The sequence below is a fragment of the Alosa alosa genome, chromosome 7 (assembly GCF_017589495.1).
Source record: "Alosa alosa isolate M-15738 ecotype Scorff River chromosome 7, AALO_Geno_1.1, whole genome shotgun sequence".
In the NCBI taxonomy this organism is placed as follows: domain Eukaryota; kingdom Metazoa; phylum Chordata; class Actinopteri; order Clupeiformes; family Clupeidae; genus Alosa; species Alosa alosa.
In genome coordinates, this window is record NC_063195.1 from 14,499,601 (window position 1) to 14,515,994 (window position 16,394).

The 16,394-nt window shown below is 43.2% G+C and overlaps 1 protein-coding gene across 1 annotated transcript in view; it reads left to right on the forward strand.

Annotated features, from left to right (window-relative positions):
• LOC125297209 (cAMP-dependent protein kinase catalytic subunit alpha-like) overlaps positions 1–15,867 on the forward strand; it is a 29,376-nt gene extending 13,509 nt beyond the window's left edge. Inside the window, exons 8-11 of the mRNA XM_048247397.1 lie at positions 2,784–2,879; positions 6,922–7,044; positions 13,163–13,327; positions 13,584–15,867. Of these exons, the coding sequence (XP_048103354.1) occupies positions 2,784–2,879; positions 6,922–7,044; positions 13,163–13,327; positions 13,584–13,709 (510 nt within the window). The 3' untranslated portion in view covers positions 13,710–15,867. The remainder of the gene's footprint in view (positions 1–2,783; positions 2,880–6,921; positions 7,045–13,162; positions 13,328–13,583) is intronic.
• Positions 15,868–16,394: the final 527 nt, after the last annotated feature.

The window sequence follows — 16,394 nt, forward strand, 5'->3', positions numbered from 1 at the left end:
CAGACAGACAGAAGCACACACATTAAATCAGTTGATTAAGTGGATGAATGAATGAATGAATGAACGAATGAATGGACAACAAAAATAATTACCCATCTCCTCCAGGCTTCATCCATTTAATGAACTGATTTAATCATTAGTTAATGCATTCATTCATTCATTCATTCATTTGAATCAGTCAATCAATCAATCACTAATAAATTAATTCATTCATTTATTCATTCATTCCAGAATGCATCAGCTCCATTCATTCGATCATTTGGTTTATCAGTCACTCATAAATTAAGTTGTTTGTTTGTTCATTGTGTGTGTGCATTCGACAAAATTAGACCAGAGGTGCGTTCAAAATTCACAAACACAGGCAAACGTTTGCAAACAGGTTTCTGTTTGGCTTGAGTTTTTGGCGAATGATTGCAAGTCACTCGCAATACAGTCTGAGGAGTTAGTTCTCCGCAAACATACAGTGGAGCTGAACGTGAGCTGGACGAAGTGCGATCACAATCGAATGATTACACCAAATCGTTCAAATCGAACTGTTCAGAGAAAACATGTTCTCCATGAACGTTCGCCATTGTTTGCCAAATTTGACTGCACTTCAGTTCTCTAAAACTGTGAGCGCCTCCGATGAACAGAGTGCCTCAACTTTCTGCGCCCGGGGAACATGGCCAAGACGCCTAGAGTCATAATCAGAGTCTTTAAGGGCGTCTGGTCAAAAACTCTGTTGGGACTAGGCCAGTTTATAATTAGTATTTGATATGGAATCTGCATAAATATAACAAAATGAAGTCTTTGATTTGTGACTTACATGAGCTGGAGTTATGAATATTGATTTGTGACTTACATGAGCTGGTGTTATGAATATTGATTTGTGACTTACATGAGCTGGAGTTATGAATATTGATCGGTTCTTCTGTGCCCGTGGGTTTGACAGATTTTACTGAGCTAGTTATGTGATTGTGTTCTGTGAATGACGCACTGAATGCTGTAATACAGGGTGGTAATAATGATGGTGGTGATGATGATGATGATGGTGATGGGGTGGTGATGGTGGGGGTGGGGGTAGTGATGATGATGGTGGGGGTGATGGTGGTGATGATGATGGTGGGGGTGGGGGGTGGTGATGGTGATGGTGATGGTGATGGTGGTGGGGTGATGGTGGGGTGGGGGTAGTGATGATGGTAGTGATGATGGTGGTGGTGATGGTGGGGATGGGATGGTGGGGTGGGGTAGTGATGATGGTAGTGATGATGGTGGTGGTGGTGATGGTGGGGGTGGGGGTAGTGATGGGTGGTGATGGTGGGGTGATGGTGGTGATGGTGGTGATGGTGATGGAGGTGGGTGTGGGGGTAGTGATGATGGTAGTGGGTGATGGTGGTGGGGGTGATGGTGGGGGTGGGGGTAGTGATGATGATGGTGGGGGTGATGGTGGTGATGATGGTGGTGGGGGTGATGGTGGTGGGATGGTGATGATGATGGGTGGGGTGATGGTGGGGGTGATGATGGTGGTGATGATGGTGGTGATGGTGGGGTGATGGTGATGGGGATGGTGGTGGTGGTGATGTTAAGAGTGATGTGGTGGTGATGATGGTGGTGGTGTGGTGATGGTGGGGGTGGGGGTAGTGATGATGGTAGTGATGATGGTGGTGGTGGTGATGGTGGGGGTGATGGTGGGGTAGTGATGATGGTGGTGATGGTGGGGGTGATGGTGGGGGTGATGGTGGGGTAGTGATGATGATGGTGGGGTGGTGGGTGGGGGTGGGGGTAGTGATGATGGGTGGTGATGGTGGGGGTAGTGATGATGGTGGTGATGGTGGGGGAGTGATGGTGATGGTGGTGATGGTGGGGGTGAGTGATGATGGTGGTGATGGTGGGGGTGGTGATGGTGGGGGTGATGGTGGTGATGATGATGGTGGGGGTGATGGTGGTGGTGGTGGTGTGGTGATGGTGGAGGTGGGGTGGGGGTAGTGATGATGGTGGTGATGGTGGGGGTGGGGGTGGTGATGATGGTGGTGGTGGTGATGGTGGGGGTGGGGGTAGTGATGATGGTGGTGATGATGGTGGTGATGTGGTGATGGAGGTGATGGTGGGGGTGGGGGTAGTGATGATGGTAGTGATGGTGGTGGTGGGGGTGATGGTGGGGGTGGGGGTAGTGATGATGATGATGATGGTAGAGGTGATGGTGGGGGTAGTGATGATGATGATGATGGTGGAGGTGATGGTGGTGATGGTGGAGGTGATGGTGGGGTGGGGGTAGTGATGATGATGATGATGGTGGGGGTGGTGGTGGTGGTGATGGTGGGGGTGATGGTGGGGGTGTAGTGATGATGATGGTGGTGGGGGTGGTGATGGTGGTGATGGTGATGGTGATGGAGGTGATGGTGGGGGGGGGGGGTAGTGATGATGGTAGTGATGATGGTGGTGGTGGTGATGGTGGGGGTGGGGGTAGTGATGATGGTAGTGATGATGGTGGTGGTGGTGATGGTGATGGTGGGGGTAGTGATGATGGTGGGGTGGTGGTGTTGATGGTGGGGGTGGTGGGGGTGGGGTAGTGATGATGGTGGTGGGGGGTGATGGTGGTGGGGTGGGGGTAGTGATGATGGTGGTGATGGTGGGGGTGATGGTGGAGGTGATTTTGGGGGGGGGTAGTGATGATGATGATGATGGTGGGGGTGATGGTGGTGATGGTGGGGTGGGGGTAGTGATGATGATGGTGGGGGTGATGGTGTGATGGTGACTGTAAGACAGTGATGATTAAAACACCACTCTGTCCCTCATTTCTACAGGTAACAGACTTTGGCTTTGCAAAGAGGGTCAAAGGTCGGACATGGACGCTGTGCGGCACCCCGGAGTACCTGGCTCCAGAGATCATCCTCAGCAAGGTGAGACCTTTAAGCCGTAATGGAGCTATGCCTGTGGTGGATTCCTTCTCTGAGCTAGAGCCTGTATTCCGCAACTACGTAGAAGGATTCACCCATAGCCATAAAGCTGCAATTGGATCTAGAAGATAGACAACCTGTGAAAGACATTGGACATAACAAACAAGGGTGAAAGACACAAAATGGCATTCCGTGTCAAATCAGATAAGGTTGTTGCTGCACCATCTCAGATTTTTTTTCAAACCTTGTCTCTATCAAGAATAGGTCCCAAAACCAAGGCCTGTAAATTATTTTTGTTCAAATCTTGTGTCTTATTTTCAGCCCTTGAAATTACCAGTTTTACAGCCTGGAAAACACATTATCTGGGAAGCACTGCTTGGGCAATAATATAATGAAAATAATTATTCATAGGCATCCCAAACTTATTAGAATGGAAGACAAACATGTTCTCAGTATGACTGAACCATTAAAAGTTGTTTCTGCATTTTCATTGAAAATTAACTACAAGGCTCTAGATTTGGAAAAAAGTGCAAAAAGTGTGGCATTAAAGTGCCCATATTATGACTATTTTTCAACAAGTTAAAATAGGTCTATGAGTTCCAGAAAACATGTTTCTGAAGTTGTTTGCTGGAAATAGCTTGTAGGAAAAGATTCTTACCTACCTCTATTACACTCTTTTTTCAGTCCCTGTCAATGTGTGCTGTTTCTGCTCACTTACCCACGCCCCACTCCATTAACTGTTACCAGGGTCATTCGTGCCAAATCAACAAATGCCTCCAGCCTAGCCTGACCATCTTGGCTTTGCTTCATACTTTATGTCAATAATGCTAAATATTACCCAACAACTACTGTGCAAAGGTTTAAGCTTGTATCTACATTATTTTCTGAGATATGTAGGCTCAAAAAACAGTTGAACTCGTAGGCTTGGTGTGGAGAGGTGGGGTGTTGATTATGCAACGTCTGAAACACGCCAATTCAAAATCCCCTAACAGCTACTACACCTTCGTTTTACATAGTATAGCCCGTAGCTAACACTTAGCCTACCATAATCTCTATGTAAAACGGTACGCTTGCTAGCTAGCTAACAGTGGAACTTCAGTAGCCTACAACATAAGCTTAGCTATCTCACCTAGTTGTAGGAAATATGTAAGTGATGGACACCAACCTTATTCTGTGCCTTTTATTCACGTTTGTTCAACGATTTAGTAAGTATAAATCCTTTTCCCTGCCCACTTCGATGCAACTCCATAGGTTTCCATTATATCCATGTAACGTAATTGCCCTAAAAGGAGGTGGTGGGTGGGAATATTGAAATGTTTCGGCCTGTGACGTCAAAAGCCTTGCCGATTTTGACCAGCTCACCCTGGAGGCTGAAGGCAGGATACATCCAGAAACCCTTATCTCACTCAAAATAGCATGGGTGTTTTTTTTCCAAGTTTGTATGTGTGTGGAAGCACCAGAGACACACAATAACACATCAAATCCCAGAAAAAGTGATTTTTTTTTTTCATAATATGGGCCATTTAAGGATAGTATAAACTTGGTTTTGTATGCATTTGGTATCAATCATTATTTTTCATTACATACCATATTTGATTAATGTTGCCAGCTCTCTACTTATAATGGGCTTGAAGATTTTAAGTATTAAACAAGAGGAGGTTGTTATTTTCAGTAATTTTCATAGGATTAAAATGGTATGTGGGTAGCTAGGAGGCCCAATGTATCTGAAAGTAGCTCAGTGTAAGGACATTTAGTGTACAAGGTGCCAATGTTATACCATAGATAAATAAATAGTCTATATAATTGTTTTGCCTCAGAGACAAGAATGAAAACACATACATAGGTATACAATGTAACTAAGAAAGTGTATTTATACATAAATTACTATAAACTGAGCTATTCCCACGTTGATTTTGGTGTTCCTACTAGCTACCCCACGTGCCATTTTAATCCTATGAACATTACCAAAAAATGCAATCATACCTTGTTTTATCCTTAATATTTTCAAGTGCATTTGTTGCAGAGACCTCAAACATCAGCTCAACATTAATAAACTATTATATTTGCAGACAAAATAATGATTGTTGCCATGTGGATATAAAAAAATTAGTTGACAAGACCCTCAATATCACAAGTTTTGCATTTTGTTCCATATCTAGGGCCTTATATAAAACGAATGGGCATGCAGTACAAACTTTTAACGGTCCAGTCATACTGAGAACATGTCTCTTCCACTTTACAAAGTTTGGGCAGGCTAGGAATAATACTTTTCAAGATATTAATGCTCAAACATGGCCTCCAATATCAGGCATTTCTGAGGGTGTAAAAATGATACAAAATCAATGGTGAACAAATTAAAGCTTCAGTTGGCAAGTCTGACAGATTGAAGGGACTTCGCCAAAATGTTGAATGTTTACAACTCTCATGCCCCTCCCCCACTACCACCGAGCACCCTCTCATCGAGTTTGTGCTTGTCAGTGCGCACCAGACTGCACCAGACTGTGATTGACAGTCAGATCTCACACAGCCCTGCTCTGATTGGACCAGAAGAACCGGGAGCTGTGGATTTTTGCAAAACAAATAACAGACTCTAGGTGGAGGTAGAAGTGTGTTTTTTTTTTTTCTAAAACCGGCTGATTTATGTTCTTCTGTCAGTGCATAGTGTCGGTTTCAGTGAATATGATCAAAAACATCTTGCCAACTGCAGCTTTAATGAAAACATTGGAATTTAACAAAAATATTTTACAGCTCTTAGTTTTGGGACCTAAATATTTGGTAGACATACATTCAGCACAATATGAGATGGTGCAACAACCATTTTCCTGGATTCTGATTGGACACAGAATGACCCAATAAGAATGAAAAGAAGAGAGCAACTAGGGTTATGAATCCTATTGTTTTTGTGTTTGTTTTTGGCCAGCTCAGATATGAGGTTGTGTTTCCTTAACCAGTGCAGCTATCCATTCTTCACAGCAATTGTCTCATTATATCTGTAATTGTTATTGTTTAGTGCAAATCTGTTATTACTGTAATCAGACATTCACATCTATGAGTAAGAGTAAGTGTGTTTATCACATGACTTTGTCCTTATTCCTCTATATCTCTCTACTCCATTTTCTATATCCCTTCTTCCTGCTCTCTTCATTTGTTCTCCTTCATTTCTCTACTTTCTCTTTTCCTTCTGCTTGGTTCTCTGCATTTCCTCTTTGTGTCTCTCTGTGTCTGTCATCCTGTCTTCCTTTTTTCTCTCTCTATCTATCTCCTTTTTTATTATTCTCCACTTTTTTTTATTCAACTTCTTTTTTTCTTAACCCATGGATACTGCACATCTACTAGAGATCTCTCTCTCTCTCTCTCTCTCTCTCTCTCTCTCTCTCTCTCTCTCTCTCTCTCTCTCTCTCTCTCTCTCACACACAATACCGGTACCTTTTTATAATCACTTTCTTAAGCCTCGTTGTCGTGTCTGGGGTTGGTTGACTCATCTCTCTCTTTCCTGTTATTTTTTCTCTGTCTGTCTTTTATTATTTATACTTATTATTTTCTTTTATATATACTCTTTTGATCCCGTGAGGGAAATTTGGTCTTTGCATTTATCCCAATCCGTGAATTAGTGAAATACACTCAGCACACAGTGAACACACAGTGAGGTGAAGCACACACTAATCCCGGCGCAGTGAGCTGCCTGCTACAACAGCGACGCTCGGGGAGCAGTGAGGGGTTTAGGTGCCTTGCTCAATGGCACTTCAGCCATGCCCACTGGTCGGGGCTGGGCCACGGCTGCCCCTTTTATCCTCTCGTTCCACAACTGTTACTGTTCTATTCTGTTCTATATCTCTCTCATTCTTTGTTTCTTCCTCTCTGTCTCTCTATTGTCCATTCTCTCTGTCTCTCACACCCTCTTCATTCATGCACTCATTCATGCGCTGTCTCTCTCTCTGCCTCTCTTTCTCACATCAATCATTCATCCATTCACTCACTCATTTTCTTTCTGTGTGTGTGCGTGTGTTTGCGTGTGTGTGTGTGTGTGTGTTGGTGTTTGTCTCAGGGTTATAATAAAGCTGTGGACTGGTGGGCGCTGGGAGTGCTCATCTATGAGATGGCTGCTGGCTACCCGCCCTTCTTCGCCGACCAGCCCATTCAGATCTACGAGAAGATCGTCTCCGGGAAGGTGAGTTCTTCTCTCTCGCTCGCTCGCTCTCTCTCTCTCTCTCTCTCTTTCTTTTTCTTTCTTTCTTTCTTTCTTTCTTTCTTTCTTTCTTTCTTTCTTTCTTTCTTTCTTTCTTTCTCTCTCTCTCTCTCTCTCTCTCTCTCTCTCTCTCTCCGCAAAGCAAACAGTACCGACTATGTGGGAGATTGGGCTGAGATGTATCTAGCCGAATCTCTGATAGGTTAGGGCCATATTGGTTTTGCACACATCTATAAGACATTAAACCTCTTCATCAAAGTGACTTGGAATATAGATATAATCATTTATCAAGATTATATACTGTACATTTTTAATAGTTTGTCCTCACAAATTGACTGCGCAGGAACGTGGTGTTCTCTGCAGCTTCCTTGGTACTGGTTGGGCCCCCGACTTCCCAGTACACCTATACATATCCCCAGTATACATATTGCCAGTACACCTATACATATTTCCAGTATACATATTCCCAGTACACCTATACATATTCCCAGTATATTCCCAGTACACCTATACATATTCCCAGTACACCTATACATATTCCCAGTGCCCACCTCGCGCACCACACACTGTGTGTAGGGCACCAGTGTACAGCAGTCCTGCATATTCCTGCAGGGTCCCCACGGGTCATGGAATTTCTGGAATATCATGGAATTTTAGAAAGTCTATTTCAGACATGGAAAGTCAGGGAATTTCATAATTTTTGGTGCAAAGTCATAGAATATCAGGGAATTTCGTTGTAGCAGTTTAAAATGTACCTGTCAAAATACAGGAATACAAATACTATACTGTATTTCCACAATGGTGGCTATCTGGTTATAAGCTTTACCGCTTGCTTGAGTAGCCCAACTTTGTGTATTCAACGCCCATTTGTTCATCTCTCGCTCTAAAAAAGTAAAGATTCTCCAACGCTACACGGCTGCTCTGAAATCATTGGTCGGAATATTGTACCATTCATTATATAGCAGTCCTGGAAATTCATATTTTTTTTTCTCAGGGAAAAGTCATGGCATTTTACATTTGACTTGTGGGAGGAACCCTGTTCCTGAATACAGACAGCATGTGTCTTACACATGTACTTGAGCCACCCTCAGTATCCTGCCACTACCCACATTAGTATAAGTATAAGTATATATACTCCTTTGATCCCATGAGGGAAATTTGGTCTCTGCATTTATCCCAATCCGTGAGTTAGTGAAACACACTCAGCACACAGTGAACACACAGTGAGGTGAAGCACACACTACCAACACACAGTGAGGTGAAGCACACACTACCAACACACAGTGAGGTGAAGCACACACTACCAACACACAGTGAGGTGAAGCACACTACATTACCAACATTGTTGTGTAACAATGAAGTATATCGTATTTTATCATATCTTTGTTATCTTATTTCTTCAATCCTATAAATATAAAATAGAGGGGATGCATCCCAAACCGCTTAACGTACAAATTTGGTTGAAGCACCGTTCCGTAGATCTTCCAAGGCTTTACCGTCCTATCCATTTTTCATTCTTGAGAAGTTTATACTTTTTGAGATATTTGTAATTAAAAGTGTATTTTTCTCCCATAGACTTGAATGGGGGTTGTGATGTCATAATAGAGCCAGCTGCGCTTGTTAAGTAGTTCTCAGAGCAGTTCCCAGGCTAATCAGAACACTGGCACATGTGTCACCTGTGAGGAATTCAACTGTCTCAGCTTCTAAGCATACAATCTAGCTCTACCTGAACTACACATCCTGTTAAAGTGTTTCCTGTGTGTCAAAATAAAAGTCCCAGCCATATCTCATGCATTCAGCATTATATCTCCAGAACGGCTTGACGTACATGCTTCAAATTTGGTACGAGTGTTTTTATGGACTCAAAGATGAAGTGAGTTGAAGTTGGAGGTTGAAGGTCAAATGTCAAGGTCAAAAACACTTTGAGTATGATATCTCAAGAATGCCATGTCACACAAGATTCAAATTTGGTTACTCCAAAAGCACCTTTGCAGGTATCACAATTACCCTACCAACCAGCTAGCAGCAAGCTCAACAGCCCCACCAACACCCTAACCAGCAGATTGCATCCCCTCGTGTAATTCCTCGGAATTGCATCTCTAGTTCCTTTTGTATTTTAACAATATCACATTTTGTATAATCCTGTGTAACCACATGAATGCATTTAAGTAATGTCAGTGGCAGCATTGGAGAAAAGAAGGTTCTTTGTTTGGTAGAATATGAGATAGATAGATAGATAGATAGATGCTTAGATGCTTAGAAATGCTTACAAATGGCAACACCACAAAGTACCACCATCTGATTAACTGCTACGATCGTTTATCATTTCGGACTTCAGACACTTAACAAAGTGCAGGTCGTTGACATTTCCGTTTAACAGCCAATCAAAGTACACCCCTCCCCTTTGTGCTCCAGAGGCAGTGTGTTTGGCTGAAGTTGCATATGGACCCTTTCAACAAGGTAAACAAAAACAATGCTTGAACGTTCTATAGACCCTTTCAACAAGGTAAACAAAAACAATGCTTGAACATTCTATTTGGGCCCCAATCTACTTCCTCTGCATTAAGATAACATATGGAATGTTAAAAAGGAAGTCTTGTGGGGCCAACTATGATGCTGATAATGGAACTCTCTTGAAAGGGTCCATAGTGTAGTCTGAGTCACTTCCTCATTTACTGGCTGAGGCCTGAACCAAAGTCCTTTTAGGCAAGTCCCTCCACTCGGCGGGCATATTGTAACACTTTTCAGGCACTTATCGTGCATCTATTTCAGGCAGAACTGCGTGTGGAAGCAAGGCTTCACGAATCATGACACATCAATCTCGCTCCAGCTGCGAGATCACAACACATGATTGGCACGATGTAGTCACAACATACCACATGATTGGCATGATACTGTATATTCACATGTGAACTTTTGGCGGCAGAAGCGGCGGGATATGTGTAGACGACGGCCATGTTTGCGTTACGAACTAACCCCATGCATTTCTATGAGAGATTCTTTGAGTGCTGTGTCTTCTCATTAGAAAGCCTCTGCCTGAGCACAGTCTGTACTGACCTTTGTTTTTGTACCAGAAGTGGAATGGCTTATAATCAAGACCTGCACCTTTAATACTCTCTGGGGCTAATGGTTAATGAAACTAGCATATCCTTTCAGGTCATTTGGTCAGGAACCCAGTGGTTCAATTTTTATGGGTATGACTTGAAAGGAATTTGGCCAGCTCGGAAAGCACAGGCTAATGGAATATGCTTATTTTTCATTGGCTTCATGTCCGTGAGAGAGAGAGAGAGAGAGAGAGAGAGAGAGAGAGAGAGAGAGAGAGCTAAATGAGTAATCTACAAAATTTTGTAAATTAACAAACAAATGCAAAATGCAAATGTAATTTTGTGCGTATGTGTGTGTATCTGAATGTGTCTGTGCCTGTGTGTGTGCATCTGTAAGCCCAATTTGGTCTGAAAACATTACATATTCTAAATGCTCCCCTCAAAAAAAGCATGCAATTGATGGTAGAAGCGGGCAATTGATCAGACAGCAATAATCAAACTGACATACTGGCCATCCTGTCCCCTTGGATCCACGTACATACTGATGGAACATGGAGCACATCTATAGGAGTACAGAACAAGGGTTTACAAACAAATGACAACAACCAATTGGAATGCTTTTGACAGTCCACATCCACAATGTATTTTTGTAGTAATATTTCCCTTATCTATCAGGGGGGCCCACGTCGGGGGGGGCCAAGCGTCAAGAGGTTGGGGGTCCTGGCTCATGCACTGTAGAACGGTTTCGGGAGGCCCTGCTTGGAAAAGTGTGAGAATCCCTGAGTTAGACAGACACTTAGTTAGACAGAGACACCATCACATTTGGGGCTATCTTCACAGTGTCTTTATTCTGATTTCAGAGGAATGTGTGTAGTTCTGGTGCAGTGGGTGCTGTCAGTTAGACAGATACATATGACTAGTGAGAGATACGATCACAGTTGGGGCTCAGGGCTTAAAATTCATTTTTCAAAAAAATTATAATTATATCTTTTTTCTACCTCTTTTTCTTTTTTGTCTGCTCCTTTTACTTTTAAATTTCTTCTGTGTGTGAAATGCACCATATAAATACACATGCCTTGCCTATAAAATTGAGTTTTTTGTTTGTTTGTTTTCCGGGCCACCTCTGTTGTTTTATCCTATGACTCACGTAAGGGGCGCATTCACCAGAAGCATCCTCATGCAAGTTAAAGGAGAAATCCAGCCATTTTTCACATAGACCTTCTAACACTTGGGAAGTAGAGTTGGGTTCTAACACTTGGGGCCTAACACTTGGGCCCCCCCCAAACACACACACACACACACACACACACACAAACACAAACAATTGGTGTCTAGCCTTTTTTACTTTGCTTTTTTTTTTTACTGTGAGAATTTTTAGTGGTGGTGGGGACTGGTTTCTTGTTCTGAGTGGTAGCAGGTTTCAACATCCCCACGGTTCCATTCATCTTTAATTATTTAACAGACAGTTTTCAGTTTTAGTTGAGTCCCTAAAGAATTGGTTTACCTTTTCCTTTTTTTTTCTGGTTTGCTATGAAACCAAAATGGCCCAGGGCTGTTGCAGATTGATTTTAGATCAACTCCATTCTAACATTCCATTCGATCTCGATGTAAACAGGAGTGAAATATATCAAACTGACACATGGGCTACATAGGACCCCTTCTACAAACCAAATACAACACATTGAATTGTAATGCTTAAATGCTTTTTCTAAATTGGGCGTTGGGCGCTAGATTAATTGGCGTGTGTGTCTGCCTGTGCGTGAGTGCGTCCCTGTGAGTGAGTGAGTGTCTGTACCGTAAGTATGGGGTTTTTTACGACATAGTGATGAACAAACACAGTCGATGAACTGGCTTAAAGGCTTCAATCTTGTAGTAATCGTCTAGCAGCAGTAGGGAGTTTTGGTCTACAATTAGCGAGCTAACCGCCTAAAATGTGTGTAAAGATATTGCAGACATTACTACTGCGCCAGCTGGTATTGGTGAAAATGCATATTGATGTTCATTTGGTAAGGTGGTGCTATGAAAGCTCTTTGTGACATTTGTGTGCATTTGTGTATTTCTGGATAGCTAGTGGGAAAACAGTTATGTATCTACCCATCCTATACATTACTATAGGCTACCATCAATATGAAACAGTTATGTATCTACCTATCCTATACATCAGTGTTTTTCAACCTTTTTTGTGCCACGGCACACTTTTGACACTTAAAATGTCCCACGGCACACTAACATCCTGTGTGAAGATAAAATAAACCTACCATAGCTTAAAATTTCAAATAATACAAAGATATGGCCTTATTATGGCTTCTATGCAAGACCTGCTCAATAAAACAAGCGCCCTCTGTTTCATTTGTAAGTGACTATATCTAATTTAATTGTTGAACTGGATATGTGATGATTCTGTGAATACTGGATATGGGGCCCCCGTTGTACAATGCCTGCATACCACAAATAGTGCAATCATACAATCAATGAGAGCATGTGGTTATAAATTCTTGGATGCAACAGTTGCTTTTTTGGACCAGTGAGTGACATTTGGGTAATTTTCAGTGTATCTACCTATCCTATACATTACTATAGGCTACCATCAATATGAAGCAGTTATGTATCTACCTATCCTATACATTACTATAGGCTACCATCAATATGAAGCTGAAGATGACACTGACACCAGGCCAAAACTGTTGCATAGTATTGCTTTAAAGATGGCGGCCAGGGGTGTCCTTCAGTCTACGGTTCCATGAGATATAGAACCAGGAATTCATACTTTGTAAAACATTGACAGTCAGAACACAGAACACTGCTACAGAACTGAATGAATCCCCTTTAAAGATGGCGGTTTGGGGGTTGCGTGAATCTATGGTTCCACACTGTATTCGTTTTTAAGGAGGATTGGTCACCAGTCCCAGCACCCTGCTGCAGAACTGCTTGAATCCCCGTGTGGGGTAACCTTGCTGTGGTCTGAAGAAGTTATTTGCACGGCAAGAATGTGAAATCCAAATAAGAGGTTCCCAAATCAAGGAATTTTTTGTTTGTCTTTACTCCTGTCTTCACAGGTCCGCTTCCCTTCCCACTTCAGTTCGGACCTGAAGGACCTTCTCCGGAACCTTCTGCAGGTGGACCTGACCAAGCGCTATGGCAACCTCAAGAACGGCGTCAGCGACATTAAGGGCCACAAGTGGTTCGCCACCACCGACTGGATCGCCATCTATCAGAAGAGGGTGAGTTACGTGTGTGTGTGTGTGTGTGTGTGTGTGTGTGTGTGTGAGAGAGAGAGAGTGTGAGTGTGTGGATGTCTGTGTCTATGTGTGCCTGTGTCTATGCTTAAATGAGGGCCTTATGTTTGTGTCCTATGGGTATATTGACACATTTCTAACTATATGTGTTTCTGTGTGTGTGCATGTGTGTTTTTATGGGTGCATGTGTGTGCACATGTGCTTCTGTGTGTTTTTTTTATGGGTGTGTGTGTGTGTGTAGGTGGAGGCCCCATTTGTTCCCAAGTGCAAAGGCCCCGGCGACACCAGCAACTTTGACGACTATGACGAGGAAGAGATCCGAGTCTCATTCACTGAGAAGTGCTCCAAGGAGTTTGCCGAGTTCTGAGTTCTTATTAGGTTGGGGGGTGTTAGGATGAGAGTGGGTGATGTTGCCTGTCTGAATCACAACCAGAGAGAGGTCCAGCAGAACCGACAACAAGCCTCTCCAGTCTCCTGAAAAAAGAAGACGGCAGTGTTGCCTTTTTATATATTTTCTTTCTTTCTTTTTTGTCATCTTTTGTGTCTTAAATCACTATATATATTTACAGGAAGCAGAGCTTTGGCTCATTCAGACAAATTATAACATTTACTCCTCCACATACATCTACAGAATCTCTCACTATGAGCCCAACTACAGTCTTACCTATGCGGAGCTTAATCACCATCTGACACCTGTGAAGGTTAACGTGTCCGGTGGAGATCACGGCAGCTCTCTACGCACTTACATTCTTTATAAGTCACGCCCACTTTTACTTGCTCGCTGTTATGCTAACTTGTCCATGTCGGACAGGTGGCCCGCCCGTCTGACCAAAGCAATACCGAGCCAAACGCACGTTGTTGTTGTCGTCGTCGTTTTTTTTCACTTACACTGTCGACATTCTGATAAATAATTATCTATGTGCATTACGAAGTTTGAGCATTTCTGACGATAGTATTAAGATATGTTTTTAGTCACCGATTGTTATCTTGATTCTGTTATAAGGCCTTCAGTCCTATTTAGGTTATTTTTCTCCGTGCATTGTTTGTGTGTGTGTTTGTGTGTGTGTGTGGGCTACTGAGGTAGATATGGTGACTGATTTGATGCCTTGTTTGGTTTGATCAAGTCCTCTGTGCCATAGTCTGTATAATGCTCATCTGAAATGTATTTCCCTCTTGTGAATGCAGCTACCTTCCGAAGGGTTCACGAGGTCTGTGTGCGAACTGTCCTTGAGTCAGTGGATCGCTTACTTGTCTACTTCAAATTTCCACGGTCAGACAACCATGCGACGTGGCGAAGCCAAGGTCACAAATCGATACCCTCTATAAACGTTTACATGGCGCACAGACAGACCTACCATATCACCAAAATGTGTTTTACGCTACTGCTAGAATTATCAGGCCCTTTTAAGTTTTTATTTTTCCTGTTTGTTTCTGCATCGCATGTGTGCAGAGACTAGGCTACCGTACAGAATTTGCCATAGCTAGACGACATTTTAGTAGGCTATTAAACTTGAGGAGAGGATGTTGTTGTGCATCGGACTACTCTGCAGATGTCCGTCCAATTAAAATAAACAAATAAAAATAAAGTGCAGCAGGAAGCTGTTTCAGCTTTAGTCTATAGAGGCTGCCTGAACGCGATATTTTAACATGGACCAGACCGCTTGCCGTCTTTGTCAGTCACAGCTGATGAAGAGGGCTATCCGTACACTCAAACAACGACTTTCCTCGTTGTCCTCTCCTCGCGTTCGCTCGCGCATGTGTGTGTGGAGCCTATAGCCCACAACGAAGACGCCGCGAGTGTTGTAGCGCTCCGGTTGCATAACTTCTGACAACAGGGTGCCGCTGGACTGTAGTCGCCCCTCCCCCTCTTTTTTTACTTCCCAAACCTCAACCTCAGCCCCTCCAGCGCAACAAACGCATGTCATTAATCTGGCTGAGCGAAAGGCCCCGGAGACGACGACCCCCGCGGCGCGCCCCCGATTCACAGCCTACAGTCCTGCCCTGCGTCACATCATCGCCGTGATCACAACGTGCGCTTGGTCAACAAAAAAAATGTGACGGCGATCACGCTGGTACACACACCTTTGATCGGTGTGTGTGTGTGTGTGTGAGAGAGAGAGGGCTGCCACCGTGCTGGGGGGTCGGTCTGGGCAAACAGTCCATCAATGATTAGTCGACGTTTTGTTTTTGTGTTTAATTCCACGTGGTCGTGATTTCACTTGAGTTAAGCACACGCACTAGGATTATAAAGTGCTTTGCATAAGATAAAGTTTTTAGTTTATTGTTTGGTTAAGTCGGTAAGGTCAGTTGCCGTGATGCCAGGCCCACTTATTTCCCAAAACGGGTAAAACGTTGACTTGCATCTGTCGCACTTTTGGGGCGGGACACTAACTGACCCCATCAAGTAGCCTACTATTTTATTTGAACACCCTCTTTGGGAGGCGTCCCAAGACACAGCGTATGTATGGGTTGGGGGCGTGTGTGTGCGTGCGTGCGTTTAAAACAGAGAATACAACGATATGTAGTATTTTACAAACACGTATCATTCCAATAAAGTTTTACTTGTTAAAATATGACGTTATCTGTTGCGTGTTTGTTGTATGGTAATGTGACTATGAACACTACGCTTATCAGACGATTTGATGCGTTTGTCATGAAACTGTAAAGCCAAGGGCAGATACTCATCTGAGCACCGAAGGCATCACAGATGATAATAATTCAAATAAAACCGAATGGTAACATGATTAATGCAGACAACTATGCTCCATTATATATTGGACATCAACATTTAGCCTTCAAAATTCAGCCTGTCATGGTTGGGTTTGTGGTTGCTTGACCATTTGATGAGAAGCAAGATATATTTCGTATAAAATTTCAGACCGATTCCTTTTCTGATGCAAGAATATCGAGGTCAGTGAATATTGGGGCTGAGGATTGAGCCTGAACAAAAGACGGCGTGGTAAGGTGCGCAAAAATCTGTTATCTCCGCAATACCACCTTAAACAGCATTGCCGCGCTGAGTGCGTCCCTTTTTTCTCTGTCAGTCCACCTT